A 14,575-nucleotide genomic window follows, 5' to 3' on the forward strand; every position below is an offset into this window, starting at 1 on the left:
AGCCCTTCGATCTCGAGTTTGTGCACAGCCTCAAAGTGTCCTGGAGGGAGAACTGAGAAGCCAGCACCTACCCTGGCCCCGCGGCGAGCTCGAGCCCTACCCCCAGCTCGCAGATACTTCTGGTGCCCCTTCAGGCCTCGGCCGATCATGCTCAGAACCCCTGGTATCCCTTTTGCTTTCTGAGTACATCCAGGAGGCCTCACGGTGTGGCCTGAATTAAGTCTGACCCATTCCTTCCTCTCCACCAGCTCCACTCGCATGTGTCCCCTCCAGGTGCCCAGCACATATGCACCCCAGAACCTTTGCACTTGCTCTTCCTGCTGCTTTGCATGCACGTCCCTAGGGAGCTAGTGATTTGATCCCATGTTGCCAAGTTACTGCTCAAATGCCACCCCCCCATTAAAAAAATGGCCAACTACCCACTATTTGCAATACTAGAGACTAGGGTTCCATCCCTGGGTCAGGAAGAACCCTTGGAGAAGGAAATGGTAACCCACTCCAGTGTTCTTGCCTGGAGAGTTCTATGGACAGAGGAGCCTGGCATGCTACAGTTCATGGGGTGGCAAAGAGTCAGACAGGACTTAGCTGACTAATACACAGAAGTGGGACTCTTGTTCATTAGGCAGTTCTATTTTTAAATATTGAGGAACCTCTGTAATGTTCTCCATAGTGGCTGCACCAATTTACATTCCCCACAATGGTGCACAAGGGTTCCCTTTCCTCCACAGCCTTGCAACACCTATTATCTTCTTTTTGATACTAGTCTTTCGGATAGGTGTGAGGTGGTATCTCACTGTGGTTTAATTTGCTTTTTCCTGATAATTAGTGACATTGAGCACATTTTAATATACCTATTGGCCATCTGTACATCTTTTTTTGAGAATGCCTATTCAGATTCTTCATCCATTTTTTAATCAAGTTATTTGGGATTTTGCTGCTAAGTTGTTCATGCTTCTTATATATTTTGGATATTAATCCCTTATCAGCTATAGGGTTTGCAAATATTTCCTTCCACTTCATAGGTTGCCTTTTCATTCTTGATTATTTTCACTGCTATGCAGAAGTTGTTGCGTCTTCTCACAGATGTACAAAGGAAAAAAGAAACATGTAGTATAACCAACTTAGACTCTTAAAAAGTGTCCAATTAGAAGCATTAAAATGACTGAGCTGAGGTTGAGGTCAAAATTATTTTATTATACCTAGAGAACTGATTAAGGAATCAAAAAGTAAATGGGTTCTTCTTTTTAGAAATGTGTAAATATTGAGATTTTTGAGGGTAATGTCAGGCTGGGCCTTAAGAATGATCTAGTTCAGTAATTCTCAGTTTGGTCTAGAGATACCTGGGGGTTCCAATGACCCTTTAAGGGATCTGAAAAGTCAAAATTATGTTTGTGTGCTGAGTCACTTCAGCCATGTCCAATTCTTTGTGACCCCATGGACTGTAGCCCACCAGGCTCCTCTGTCCATGAGATTCTCCAGGCAAGAATATGGGAGTGGGTTGCCATTTCCTCCTCCGGGGGATCGTCCCAACCCAGGAATCGAATGCACATCTCTTACATCTCCTGCATTGTCAGGTGGGTTCTTTACCACTAGCTTCACACCCTACTAAGAGGTCTCTTGCCTGTTTCATTAGGTTGACACTTGCATAGATGGCACAAAGCAGTGGGGGATAAAACCGTTAGATCTGAAGCATAGTTGAAGGCAGCGGCACCAAACTGTATTTTTCACCGTCATGTTGTGCGCTCACAGTAAGAAAACAGAACAAAACCTTGATGAAATCATTTAAAAAATAACTTTGTTACATTTTGAGCTCAAAGTACACATCTCTTAAAATATTTTGTGTGCTGAAATAGGAAGTATGCACTTCTGTTCCATACTGAAATACAATGACTGTCTTCAGGGAAAGCTCTTACACAACTGAGTTCTGAGTTGAACCAGCTACCCTTTTTCTTGGAATACCATTTTTAATTAAAAAAATGACTGAAAAACTGTAGTCATTCAGACTTGGGTATTTCTCAGACATTTTCTTAAAAGTGAACAAAGTGAGACTGTCACTTCAAGGAAAACATCTGACAGTAATTGTTGCCAATCGTGAAATTCCAGATTTCAAATGAAAATTAGAGCTTTAGAAAAACTTGCATTTGTTATCATGAGCTTGACAGTCTCCCAGTAATTAAAGACTTTTCTGTTAATACTGAATCTGATTTTTAAAATATTGTATATAATGAGATGCTATCAACATTTAAAAGATCTCTATAACTTTGTGAACAAGTATTTTCAACTGCCAACACACGAATGAAAGATCTATTTAAAGTACAAAAAGGACCAATGAATTTTATTGCAGCAGAGTAAGAAATGCTTGTTGAGGGCTTCCCTAGTGGTCAGTGGTTAAGAATTCATCTGCCAAGGCAGGGGACAAGGATTCAATCCCTGGTCCAGGGAAATCCCATGTGCCACAAGGCAACTAAGCCCATGCACCACAACTCCTGAAGCCTGCACATCCTAGAACTAGAGCTCTGCAGCAAAGAGAAGCCACTGCAATGCAACTAGAGAGTAGCCCCTGCTCGCCACAACCGGAGAAAGTCCTAATGCAGCAACAAAGACACCGCAGCCAAAAACAGAAAGAAATACATGTTGATATGGCTTCAGATTCCATAATGCAACTCAATGTTTAAAAACTACCCTTGTTGAGTTCTCATGTAGCATCAAAGAAGAATATCCACAATTATACAAAAAGTCTCTTAAAATGCAACTACAAACCTGGATGAAGCCAGATTTTCTTCATAAACTTCCACTGAACTCTCTTTTTAAAGCAGAGTTCATGTTAAATTTTTTTTCTTATAACAATTTGCACAGTACTGTACATATAAATACCACATTAAATGAAGGTACTTCAGTACTGACAAAAATTAGCTGTCTTGTCTGGCTGGGAAAATGTGTGAAACATCTATAGTCATGTCTTTAAGCTCAACAAAAAAAGGTTTACCAAATCCAGCAATTCTAACAGTATACCAGGGGCAGTCTTTAGCAAGTTGAGATTACTTGGAGATCGAAAAAGAACTACTTCACACTGTAGGTAATAAACTTGGCTTCTTATTACCTGTAAGAAAAGACAAAAGCAGATAACATAAAGGAATCTGAAGATGATTTAGAGATATATATATATATATATTTCTAAATTCCTACTCCAAGAAGATTTTTTTGATTAATAATTTATATTTACCTGTGTGGTCCTCCTCAGTGGTCTCCCATTAGCTCCTCAGAGGTAACTACTATCCTGACCATGGTGTTTCCTTTTTTATGCTTTTTTAAAAAACTTTATCATGTGTATGAATGAATGGCTAAACAATATATTCCTTTGTAGAAAGGACATCACACCATATGGTATCTTCTAGGACTTTTTTTTTTCACTGAATATTAATATTCCTAATATTCTTTTATGCTGCTGCATTGTAGCTATGGTTCATTTATTCTGTTGTATAGTATTCTGTTCTGTGAAGATAGCACAACTTATCCATTTTTCTGTTGGACAACTGAATTGAATTCAAAGTTGTGATTTTACAAATAGTGCTATTATGAACACTATTGTACATATCTTCTGGTATACATGTATATATACTAGTCAGTATGTATACTCAGGCATGAAGTTCTGGGTTATAGAGTGAAAAGTATTCAACTTTACAAGACAACAGGTGTGCTTGGTATCTAACGTTTATTTCAGAGATAACATCCGGTGCAGCTGCATTAAGGCCTCTTTGGTTTACAGAATCCTACACTGCACAGGCCATAAACCCAATCTAGTATAACAGTTCCTCTTTGCCAGCCTTTTTCCAATTTCCCCAGGCTGGACAGACAGATGAGGACAGGTAAAAGCTCTCTCCCTCCACACCTTCTTTTCTGTTCCTGCCTTTCTTATCCCTGGTGATAGCAGTTTCTCTCCCTGAGGCATCCAGTTCTTGACCTAATCTGGGTCCTCTAGGGGAGAACCTGGACATTTTGCTGATACTAGATGTCCTACTCATCCTTTAAGGTATACTTAATTCCCATCTTCTTCACAATGCTTCCCTTATTATGCTGACACCCAATTCAGTTTGATGATCCACAATTCACTGAAAGTTTAAACATCCCTCATTAAACTAGACACCAATGAGTCAATGTGGAACAGAGAGCTCAAGAAGTCCTCCAAGAGCTCACCTTTTAGTGACTAGAAATAAGATAGTAAAAAAATTAAAATGCAGTGTGATGATAAAGGTCCACATTGACACATGGATGAGGAGTACAAAAGAGAGACACTTAGCCAGCTACACCCATTTCTTCCTTATTTTTTCTCTGAGAGCTTTTATTATCTGTACATGGCTCCCTTATTTAGCGCAGGCTTGCAGGATGCATTTATGAATGTGGTACCACTAGGTGAAATCAATTCCGTGTAGAATGGCTATAACACAGAACGTTTGAAGGTACATTCAGCGTGGTCCATTGGCACCTGAGCTTCCACTTTGGTCATCTCCCAAATGACATATTTCTGGTCATCATTTCTTGCAACTCCCACTCATACACTTGTTAATCCATCCTCTCATGCTACAGTGATATTTGTGGACTTTTACCAATTTTCATTTGCTTCTTGATCTTTCCCCTGGTAGATGACAGGAATCACCATAAAACTGGCATTTTAGAAGGCAATGGCACCCCACTCCAGTACTCTTGCCTGGAAAATCCCATGGACGGAGGAACCTGGTAGGCTGCAGTCCATGGGGTCTCTAAGAGTCAGACAGGACTGAGCGACTTCACTTTGACTTTTCACTTGCTTGGAGAAGGAAATGCCAACCCACTCCAGTGTTCTTGCCTGGAGAATCCCAGGGACAGGGAAGCCTGGTGGGCTGCCGTCTATGGGGTCGCACAGAGTCGGACACGACTGAAGCGACTTAGCAGGAACCACCACGGAGGAGGGCATGGCAACCCACTCCAGTATTCTTGCCTGGAGAATCTCCATGGACAGAGGAGCCTGGCGGGCTATAGTCCATGGGGTCACAAAGAGTCAGACACGACTAAGTCAGTCAGTGACTAAGCAGAACACAGAAACCACCAGAAAACTTGAATTTTAACATTCAACGTGATTCTATTCCTCTGTTTCTTTGTGGCATTTCTGGAACAATCAAATACACATCGTTGTAAATCACTGTGGGTCCAAACTGCACACAGAATAAATAGCAGAAAAAACCGCTCACTGAATAACTTCACACAACGTGATTTAAGATAATATGGTAGAGTCCCCCCTGGCTGAGGTCATAAAATGAAGGGCTAACTCACTGACCAAAGGTTACTGTAGAGTATGTCAAGCTAGCTCTCATTGGCTGAGAATGCACAGTAGCAGTCCAAGCATAGAAAAAAGTATTATTATGGTACCAAAATCAATTTATGTATATTTTTAAAGAAAAATATTTCAGAGATGAATTAAATAATTGCTGTTCTGGCAGTGCTATTGTTGTTGTTTAGTCACTCGGTCATGTTTGACTCTTTGTGAGCCTGTGGACTGTAATGCTTCAGGCTCCTCTGTCCATGGGATTTCCCAGGCAAGAATACTGGAGTGGGTTACCATTTCCTTCTCCAGGGGATCTTCGTGACCCAGGGATCGAACCCAAGTCTCCTGCATTGGCGGGCAAGTTCTTTACCACCTGGGAAGCCCAGCAGTGTTAGGCTTTATCACATATTTCTGTGATCAAGCATGATAATTCAGTAGGATCCTCTGGGGAATTTGTATATGCCCTGCTTTAATTGCTTAATGGGTAGGCGTATTACCACCCCTCCATCTCAAATCGTAAACCCTCTATAGACAGAAACACTGTTTTATAGGTATATTTAACATAGCATCAATTTGGGCATGTAGCAGAGGCCAGAAAACACCAGCATGAATTAATATTTGCTGAATTAAGGCTAGCGGGAGAGAATTAAGTAAAAGAGGCAAAAGTTCATCTCAGAGTCCAACACCTACGTGAAGCTGAGATTCCCCAACCTCAGCACTATCGCCATTTTGGACGAGATAATCCTTTGTTGTGGAAGGCTGTTCTGTGTATTACTGGATGTTTAATAACATCCCTAGACACCAGCAGCACACCCTCCTCACCATGTGACAACCAAAAATGTCTCCAGACATTGCCAAATGTCCCCTAGGATGGAGAGAGATTGCCCTTGGTTGAGACTGCTGCATTAAATCTATCTCATTGCTTCTCTTTCATTCACCAGATTCTGGTCTGGGCCACAGAAGGCAACTCTCTAGATCAAGCAGGATATGTCTTCATGTTAAGACAGAATACACAATTATAGTTAAACTCTAGGTATAACTTGGTACAAATTTATTTATACTCACCTATCTCTGCTGCTCTAACAAAACACTGGGGCAACCTGTAAAACCATTTATGCATAAGTATAGAACAGAAAGATGAAAACTAGAAAAAAAAACTGGATTTATTGGGGGTAGTCAAGCAATATGGCAAGTGAATTATTTATTCATGTTTGGTAGGACCCTTTGTGGTCTCAAGCTTCAGGTGGCTAGACAAGTCCCTCAGCTCTATGACCAGGTGACCAAGGAGAACTCTCATATCCTGTATCTGCTTGAGGAGAACACCCATCTGGTGATACAGATGAGGGTCTGGGCCTTGCAGAGGGGAAAAGGAGTCTGGATCCTTAGAAGAAGGGGTGGAAAGTGGAGGCAGTGGCCCAGGGGGCTTTGTAGAAGTAGTTTCTGGAGCATCTGGTTTCTGAGGAGCTGGAGTCAAGGTAGTGGGTGCAGCAGACCTGGAGGGACCTGGATTAGGGGGCAGGAGACACAGACAGAGTGAAGTCTGACTCTCGTCCTACCCTCATACTCCTGGTCAATCTTTCTTATTCTCTGAAAGTAGCTTTGGAGCCCAGTGGCAGCAAAAATTTGAGGACTCTGGTCCAAATTCCAATCTGAAGAAATCTGCATTTCTTCTGCTTGAAAATCTTCCACAGGGAGGCCTTATCATTAAAAGGGCTATGGATGTTAGCCAGTTCCTCCTCTTTTAATTGAATTCCTTCCAACAGGCATGTTGTACAACAGGTAACTGGTCCTAGGTCAATCTCTGATTGTACATGCATGCATGCTAAGTCTCTTCAGTCGTGTCTGACTCTTTGCCACCCCATGGACTGTGGCCCGCCAGGCTCCTCTGTCCATGGGGATTCTCCAGGCAGGAATACTGGAGTGGGTTGCCATGGCTTTCTACACTAATGTACTTGACATTAGTGTAATTCCTTATCCTGTGCCAGCCTTCAGTGTTTTGAGGATGCCTCTGCTGGCCCCATGAGTCACTTCCTCTTCAAGATGAGCCTCTCCCATCCCTTCCATTATTTTCCTTATGACATGACTTGAGCGCCCTCCCTACCCTGGACACTTCCTATGGGTATGTTTCAGATCAAATGCAGCCTTCTTGACTGAGATTCCTAGAATTGAATATAAACTCCAGCCTACTTCATCCTCACTCTAGAAACTCTGTTGCTACAAATGCCCAGAGTTCATGAAGGGAGTGTCAAGTCTACAGGGCAGTAGCTGCTGGCTCAGGTCTTGGTTTGGTGAGTTGTACACCACAGTCTGAGGGAGAAGTTGCCTCTCTGTGCTTTTTTTCCCACCACCAGGGCCTCTGGCTTATTGTTCTTGCCTCCTGTGTGTCTTTTCTTAACCTGCTTACACCAAACCCTAGCTCACGGACCCAATTGTCTTATCCCCTTCCTTCCTGCTTTTTCACACCCATCACACACACACACACACACACACACACACACACACAAACTCACCCTGCACCCTGATCTCCAGCTTGGGGCTCTGTTTCCAAACTTGATTGTCCTCAGTGGCTGCTTCACACCAGTAGGCCCCAGAGTGTGCCTCTGACACGGTGGGGATCTGGAATTCTGGAGAGGGACCCCTGCTACGCATTGTCCTGCCGTCCTTGTAGAAGGAGAAGAGGAGGCGGGCGGATGACCTCTGCAGGGGCAGCTTTGTCTGACAGCTCAGGGTCACTGGCTTCCCCTCTTGGGGCTCAGCTGAGGGTGTGACTCTGAGAACTGGGGCTCGAAACAGTTCTGGGGGAGAGAGAGGTGAGAAAGAGGAGCTCAGCCATTCATTCAGATGAGCCCCCGGCAAGCAAAGAACCCTGGTCCCACATTCCTTCCTCTATTTCTAGATCAGGAAGGACTTCTCTTAGAAAAGTTCCATTTGAACCTTTCGAGTTGTCTCTCTCTTCAATAGACAGGACTAGAGAAGATCTAGAGATTGGCAAATCTGACAGTAAGCCAGACATCCAGTCAGTGAACATCGGGGAGCACAGAGCTGTAGGACAGAGCAGAAGGAAACATGTTGAGCTTGGAGTCAAGCTGAAGGGCTTGGACGGGCAATGCTAAGATGCTGCTCCTCCTGAAGGCCACCTGGGGCATCTGCCAGCAACCTACTGCTTAGGCCTTTGGTGATCTTGCCATCTCCAGAGAAAGACATTTGTAGTTCCTCTGTCTTTCCCCACCTGCCTCCACCATGATGACACTGCCTCTAGCGCTTACCGTGAACTGTGAGAGCCACAGGAGACGCCGTCTCTGGGCTCCCAGGACCAGGGCTCCTGAGGACAGCACTGCAGTGGTAGTGCCCGCTGTCGGCCTTTTGCGCCACAGTGATGGAGATTTCCTTGCTAGGTCCGGGGGGGCCAAGGGCTGCGCCGTCTCGGTAGAAGGTGACCTGGGTCAGTGGCCAGTCTTGCCAGGCCAGGCAGCGCAGAACCAGAGGGTCTCCTTCGAATATAGGCTTGGCTGGGCTTTGGAGGATCAGCCAGTCTATGGGCCAAGGCAAAAGCTGAGTGTGACCTACTGCCCCTTGGGAGCTCCCTCAATCTGCCCACAGTAGATCCCTCTAGTCTTTCTCTGAGGGGCCAGGCCACCTGCCCTCTGGTTGGGAGTGTGGGACAGCTTCTCTAGGGTCTAGCACAGAGGGTACCCTGGCTTCTTGGGCTGAAGATGGAGCAGATGGTATCTCTTCCCATGGCCAGTTTCCTGAGGGTACCTTCCTGAGTGGGCTGTGGGGCTGAAAGGAGAGCTTTGGGAAATGGGAGAAAGAGCTGCCTGCACTGGTCAGTCCTTTCTAGGACCTCACCGTAGGACACAGTCAGGTGGACGGGTTCACTGAAAGTGTAGCCCTTGACCTGGAAGCTGACTTCCCTTGGGTCCGTCAAGTCATCCTCAGGGTGGCACATGCTGTCCTGGGTGCTGGCTGGTCCTTTGCACTGGAGTGCCTCAAAACTGGCAGCTGCGGAGAGCATGGTTGGAGAAGAACCAGAAAATGATGCTGCAGCTTGGAGAAGGAGGACAGGAAATGGCTCTCCACAGTGGTTCCTCCCTCTCCTTGGGGAATCACGCGTTTTAAAATAGAGTAAGAAGACATCAAAACCTTTTTTTTTTTTTTTCCCAAGAGACCCATGTGGCTCTCTAAGAGGGACGCATTTGACTTGATTCGCTGGCTCCCGGGTGCAGTCAGTGAGTGGACTGTGGGTTTGAGGAAGGGGGTGGGGAGAGAATGGTGAGCTCACCAGCATGACATCCAGCTGCAGGTGCAGGAAACCAGATGTCAAAGACAAAGAGGATCCCAGAGCAGACAGACACAGGACAAGAGGGAAAGGAGATCAGATTCTAACATTTGTTGAGGGTCTACCATGTGCCAGGCATTGCCAGGCACGTTCACACTTTATCTCACTAATCTCACAAGATTTCTGGGCATGTGATTTCACCCCCACTTTATAAATCTTATTAATAAATGAACAGATTTTGAAAAGCCAATTCATTTACCCCCAATTTTAAAAAAGAGTAAGGAGTATAGCAAGAAAGTCAGGTACATCTGAGCCCAAAGTCAGTATTCTTTTTACTTAGTTGTCCAGACATGATCTACTTTAGTCCTCAGACCTTCCTGGGGGCTTTCTTCCATATTTTCTTTTTCCCAGATTCACTTTGCTCTTAATCCTTGAATATGTCATCTACTAACTAGCTTTTAGTACCTCCTTCCTGGCTCCTCCTTTCAGGTCTTCCTTTTTCAGTCTCCTTTACCTTAATGTCCTCTGTCCCTTGAACCTTCCCTGGCAACGGTAAAGCCCATCCTGTGTCTTTCCCTCTACCCCTGACCCTCTACTCCAAGTCTGTACTGGTAGCTCTGAAACAATTCTTTCTTTGCTTGGGGGTTGAAACTTAGTGTTATAGCTTTTCCACCACATTTCCTCACCCTACCTCTTAGTTCCATGGCTGACCCAGGCTAGGTAAATCTCTCATCTCCGTGACTGCTTCTTGACCCTCTTAATGCTTCTTTCCCTCTCCTGGGCCCATGGCCGTTCACATGTTCTCAGTTCTTTCCTGTCCCACTTGCTTTTGCTCCCTTTCACTTGCAAAGTCCCAGTACTCTTCTTTGAGCTGGTAACTTCTCTTAGCAAGGCCAGTCTCTACTTCCTAATCCTCATTACATCAGCAGCAGGTGCTTTCTTTCAATCCCCTCTCAGCCCTCTTCATCACCCTGCTACCCTCTTTTCAGTTCCTCCACTTTCAGTCAACTGGACACAGCCTCTTCTCTTTTTTGTAAAATAAAATGTTGTTAGGCTACCAGGCACTTTGACTCAATAAACTACGTGACAGGTATTATTATTCTCATTTTATGGATAGGAAAACCGAGTTCAGAACTATGAAAAGTGGCTTTTCCAAGTGATACAGAGCTAGTAAATAAAAGAAGAGTGGCTTGAAACCAGAGCATCTGATTCTGAGTCTGTTCTCACCACAATACCACTGCTGTGTCATAATTCAGTCACCCAGTCCTGTTTCTGTATGTTCAATAAAACAATTCAACAAAACTATTGTGTAGGGGAAATGTGGGTGCTGAGAATTCAAAGATAAATAAGATATAGTTTTAAAAATCAAACAAAAAGGCATTGTCCCTGCCTACAAGTAACTCTCAGTTCAGTGGCTGGCACAGGCATATGAAGAGATTGTTTCAGAGGAGGAAGAAAGGAAAAAGAAAGAATTTGCACAGGCAGCCATCAAAGCAGAGAGGAGGGCTCAAGGAAGATTTCCTGGTAAAGATGCCACCTAAGCTGAGTCTTTAGGGATGCCCAGAAGATTGTAAGCGAGAGACGAGCAGGGAGCAATGGCGGGGGCAGGGAGACGGGACTCATTTCAGGCAGAAGTAGCAGTATGAACAAAACTTTGGAGATAAATAAGAGTTTGGCGGGTAAACATAAGCAGGTTGGGATTTATTGAAAGGCCCAGAGGGTGAGAGAAGAGGTTGAAGAGGTTGAAACAAGGCCAAGTTATTGTGGACCTTGAATGCCATGATAAGGAGCTTTGGCTGGCAGACTTGAATTTTAGAAATTACTCTGGCTGCAGAGTCCGAATTTATTTCAAGGACACCAGGCTGAGATATGAAGATTAGTTAGGAAGTTGTTGGACTAGCACAAGACAGAAATGATGAGGGCTTGTCCTGCTGCTGCTGCTGCTGCTTCTAAGTCGCTTCAGTCATGTCCGACTCTGTGCAACCCCACAGAAGGCAGCCCACCAGGCTCCCCTGTCCCTGGGATTCTCCTAGTAGATACAATTAGTCATGTTTCAGGAAAGAGACCGGGTCTAGGACCAACTTAGAAGGTAAACTTTGCCAAACTTGATAACTGATCATGTGTAAAAGATGAAGGAGAGGGAGGAATCTACATTATCTCTGAATTTTTGACCCAGATTTCTGGATGGATACCATTAACTGAGATAAAACAGTGAAAAATGAAATTTGGGGACTTCCTTAATGGTCTAGTGGCTAGGATCCCGGGCTTTCACTGCCATGGCCCAGGTTAAACCCCTGGTTAAGGAACTGAGATCCCTCAAGCCACACAGTGCAGTCAAAAAACCAGAAGGATGAAATTAGGAGCAGGAGGCACCAGGAGGATCGATGAGCTCCACTCTGGTCGTATTGTGCTGAGATATCTTGAAACACGCAGGTAGCTATGTCTTGTGCAAAGCTTGATGTTTGAATGTGAAACTCAAAAACATGATTAGGGTGTGATGCATCACTTAGAACTCTTAATTATACAGTTGTGCTGGTAAAAGTTAGACAAATAAGTTCACTAAGGAGACTGTAAATTAAAAACTAAGGCGGCAAGGAGGCAACTGTAGAAAATGCCAGTCTTTAAGGGAAAGAGAAGAAAAGCCACCAAAGAGACCAAGAGAGATACATGAAGTACAAAGAGAAGACAGGGGAATAGAGATTGCCGAGGAAAAATATGTGATCAGCTGTACCCAGTGCAGCAGAGAAGTCCAGCAGGATAAGATTTTAAAAGTGTGAAGTGTCTGAATAGAGTTTGTTGTACTTTGGCCAAAACTGAGTCCACCGGAAGCCAAACTGCGGTCATTAAGAGTGAGTGACAAGTGGGGAAACAGAGAAAGCAAAAATGCAGACTACTCTTTCAAAAGATTTATCTGAGAAAAGGAAGAAAAGAGTTGAGATTGTAGCTAAAGAGGGCATCATAGTCAAGGGTACTTTTAGGATGAAAAAAAATACCATTCAGAAACAGCCATTCAGTCCCGCACACGAAACTTCCATACACTAGCCATATCCCACCTGAACTTGGCTTCTGAGTGCTGAAGTTAGTTCATGCTGCTTTCCTTTGGGTCTTTTCCCTAAAGTCCTACATATCTCCATTTCCACAAATTCCAAGATTTTACTTACCCAGTAGCATCTGGGCTGCCCAGAGCAAAGCAGGAGAAAAGTAGAAGACTCTAGCCATGAGGACAGAGCTTAGCTTCGTGGTAACTGCGTTTAGGTCTCCTGCAGCTTCTAACACACTGATTTTCTTCAACATGAAACCCCTCAAATTAGAAAAGAGGAAGTAAGTCTAACTGTCTGATCGCCTGCATCTGGGGCCCATTTTCAACTTTGCAATTGACTTTCATCCTTCAGATTGACCAGGTTGGCTCCAGCACCATCAGCACCCTTAGGGGTGTGGATGACATGATCACCCTCCCAGTTGTTCGTGAATTCCCCCGCAGAGCTCAGAGACCTTTCAGAGCATGTTGGAAAGCATGTTTCAAAGTCTGCTCTCCCACCGGCCTTCACAAACTCTAGGCAAAATCAGTGCAACAATCGTTTATGTCACCAATGAAATAACGGGATAGGAGGCAGGAAATTGCTTGAAGGCTACACAGAAAGTCACAGGAAGACCATCGGTGAGAATTCAAGTGTCCTATCTTGTCCTGTTCCAAGTCTTACATGCTTCTAGTAACCAAACTGGAGCAGGACTGAAGGGAGAAGAAGATTGGTGGTGGTTGTTCAGTCCCTCAGTCGTGTCTGACTCTTTGTGACCCCACAGACTGCAGCACGCCAGGCTTCCCTGTCCTTCACTATCTTCTGGAATTTGCTCAAACTCATGTCCATTGAGTCCATGATGCCATTTAACCATCTCATCCTCTTCTGCCCCCTTCTCCTCCTGCCCTCTATCTTTCCCAGCAACAGGGTCTCTTCCAATGAGTTGGCTCTTCACATCAGGTGGCCAAGGTATTGGAGCATCAGCATCAGTCCTGCCAGTGAATATTCAGGGCTGATTTCCTATAGGATGGACTGGTTTGACTTCCTTTCTGTCCAATTGGTAATGGCACCAAATTACATATGAGATTAGCCCCCTGGTTGTATTCTTTCCTGGAGAATCCCAGGGATGAGGGAGCCTGATGGGCTGCCATCTATGGGGTCGCACAGAGTCAGACATGACTGAAGCGACTTAGCAGCAGCAGCAGCCACATGCTTCTAACATCCAAAGCCCAGACAAATTTGTATACAAATTTTTCTAGACTCAGGCCTCAGCTCTCTTTTTCTACAGTACAACTAAGGCTATTCAGTCTCATTGGAAATCTGAGTAAAAGGCAAAGAGGGACTCCTGGGAAAGAGCAGAGGAAAAAAGAAAGTCAATTTCCAGGGGCCCTATCTGTAAGGTTAGGGCTCAGGCTCATGGCCAATGCTCAAGCCACTGATCCTGAAGAAATTAGAGACAGAAGGCATCTGATAGCCTGAGAAACCTGAGAAGAGTCAGGAACAAGGGCAGTATGAAGGCCACAGCATCTCTCTTCAGCTCCAGGAGTCCTTATGGGAACCACATGCCTCCCTCTGAACATGTGCTGTTGGACTGAGATCTCCTCAATGGAAGGGCCCAGGCCTCTTTTCCCAGGGACCACACTACTCTCCCCTTCCCATCATGACACCCACCAGGCCCTCAGTTGGTGACTCAGAGATGAAACGGGCCATCAGAAATGGGGGAAGGCAGTCCTGCTTGAAGGCAGAAGGAGAGTCAGCATGACCCTTCAACTGTGCAAAAACCACACATCAGAACAGATATATTAGCAACAGAGGCCTGACAGAGCGGGTACTTCTCAAGCTAAAATAAGCATTTAAAATAAATTTTCCATTATCTGAGAGACAAATTTTTTTTGCAGGTGGCCCCAGGGAATGCAGTGGGAGTGAGGGGTGAATATGGGTGTGGGGAGAAGCAGTGAGGCAGTAAGCCCCGCAGGTGAT

General features: G+C 44.7%; 1 protein-coding gene across 2 annotated transcripts; it reads right to left on the minus strand.

Annotated features, from left to right (window-relative positions):
• Positions 1-1,718: 1,718 nt before the first annotated feature.
• Positions 1,719-12,872, minus strand: FCRLA (Fc receptor like A). 2 transcript variants are annotated; one of them, XM_027527530.1, is made up of 5 exons: positions 12,740-12,872; positions 9,149-9,301; positions 8,566-8,832; positions 7,810-8,094; positions 1,719-3,100 (listed from the first exon to the last, which is right to left on the minus strand). In XM_027527530.1, the coding sequence occupies exons 1-5, from the start codon at positions 12,870-12,872 to the stop codon at positions 3,066-3,068; spliced, it is 873 nt and encodes a 290-aa protein (XP_027383331.1). In that variant the 3' UTR covers positions 1,719-3,065. The 2 variants fall into 2 exon arrangements, with proteins under 2 accessions (XP_027383331.1, XP_027383328.1); XM_027527527.1 differs by lacking the exon at positions 1,719-3,100 and adding an exon at positions 6,414-6,802.
• Positions 12,873-14,575: the final 1,703 nt, after the last annotated feature.

Source organism: Bos indicus x Bos taurus, chromosome 3, assembly GCF_003369695.1.
Source record: "Bos indicus x Bos taurus breed Angus x Brahman F1 hybrid chromosome 3, Bos_hybrid_MaternalHap_v2.0, whole genome shotgun sequence".
Classification (NCBI taxonomy): Eukaryota; Metazoa; Chordata; class Mammalia; order Artiodactyla; family Bovidae; genus Bos; species Bos indicus x Bos taurus.